The 1,667-nt window shown below is 42.4% G+C and overlaps 1 protein-coding gene across 1 annotated transcript; it reads left to right on the plus strand. All coding sequences in view use genetic code 11, as the record gives it.

The window, feature by feature from the left end:
- Positions 1-1,174: 1,174 nt before the first annotated feature.
- EGR_10773 (hypothetical protein) lies at positions 1,175-1,372 on the plus strand (the record flags this gene model as incomplete). The annotated part of the gene is made up of 2 exons (XM_024500022.1): positions 1,175-1,207; positions 1,280-1,372. 2 exons carry the CDS (start codon positions 1,175-1,177, stop codon positions 1,370-1,372), a joined length of 126 nt encoding a protein of 41 aa, XP_024345559.1.
- Positions 1,373-1,667: the final 295 nt, after the last annotated feature.

Genomic DNA, 1,667 nt, shown 5'->3' on the forward strand with positions numbered 1-1,667 from the left:
TTGGCACAATTCTATGGCAGGTTATGCATCTGGCAGGAATTCAAGATTAGGCTTTCCAAATGCAGGATTAAATACTATCAGGAGTCACTGCGGCGTTGGTGTACTGGGAAGAGGAACTATATCTTTTAGCAGAAATCAAAGGAATGACTGCAGTTTTGTAGGCTAAGACCGAAGATATAGCTGATGACTGACGCATTAACGTAAATCAAATACGCTTAGAGTAATTTGCACGTTTAGACATCTGCAATATGCAGGCCATAATTCATCGTCACACGTTGGCCTACGAATGTATATACCAACATTGCTTCTGTTCACTTTGAACGATGACTCGGGGGATTTCTGCCATCACTATTAGTAGCGTCCCTGTTATACCCGTTAAATGAAAGGTTTTGGGTTGGTTTTTCCGTCGCTTGCTCATTAAATTTTACAAATCGTTGGTTTTGTAATCGTGTTTTCTTCACACCCTCAGATTGACCATAAAAGTTGATGACTAAGCGGAAAATTACCCAATCCTTAATCTTTCCGAATTGTAATAAATTGAGAAGGTGCTGTACTTCCATTTCATCGCTAAACTGTTTGTAATATTCAAAAAGTCACTTACCTCTAGCAAATGCAGAAACAATGCCATTGCCAGTTGCTTGTGCATCTCTATGCAAATAATTGATGAGTGCTCTGAATGGGTCACCGTTGATGCGACAATTTATCAGCAAAATCGCTATTTGATGCGAACGCTAAAACTGACTTCACTCAAGAATGGTAGTGAAGAGATGGTGCCTAAAGGGGCACTTTGAGACTGGGCAAATCAACTCGAATTTTGCCTTTACTTTGGTAAACCCATAATCAACATGGAGCCCGTGCGATGTTAAAGGTAGTCATGAAATACTCAAAGGTTGGCCATCCCGTGGCCCTTGTCGCGCCTGACAAACATGCTAGAACCCGTAGAATATTTACCGATAAAAAGCACTTGAACCGGTTGGGCACCTAAGCTAGTTAACATAATCTCTACCTGGTAGTAAACTTCAGGAGAAAAAATGGAGGGAGGGGTTTTGGCAGAGCTGCACATGTCAACAATAAAAGTGGGTTCGCAAAGATTATCTAAATTCCACCTGTTTTCCTTCGACGCCTATGTAATGACAGAGTTAATTTAAGCCTGTAAGCATAATCAGCACGCACCATGAAGCCTCAGAAACCAGAGCTCATTTCTACAGTGTGTGATCAGCCATTGGTCAGATAGTTACTTCAACCGCTACTCGTGGGTGCGACCGCATCGGGTCGATAGGCCACATCTGATCGATTCGATGACTTGAGCGTCGTTCACAGTCAACTCAGTTGTGGGCGCTCCTGCTACATCTCGGTCGACATGCTTGAGTAATAGCGAAATTACAACTTGTTTCTTTCCTCTCCACTCCCTTCCCTACATCATTGCACTCCAGTTCATTCAAAACACTTCAATAAGCAAACAGGCCTAATGTGAGGAATCAATGTTCGTGACGTGCTTCTTACAGACAACTCCGTCTGACATACACCTCCCTTTGTGATATTAATAATAAAAATGGTGTTCGTGTCATAAGACAGAGCCAGGCTTCCTCAAACAAGGTCCTGCAGACACTTTTAGAACAACTCTCGATTCATAGAAAATTTGTTTGACAAGGCCCACGAGGAACGGA

This window comes from Echinococcus granulosus (assembly GCF_000524195.1).
Source record: "Echinococcus granulosus chromosome Unknown EG_S00267, whole genome shotgun sequence".
NCBI classification, from domain to species: Eukaryota; Metazoa; Platyhelminthes; class Cestoda; order Cyclophyllidea; family Taeniidae; genus Echinococcus; species Echinococcus granulosus.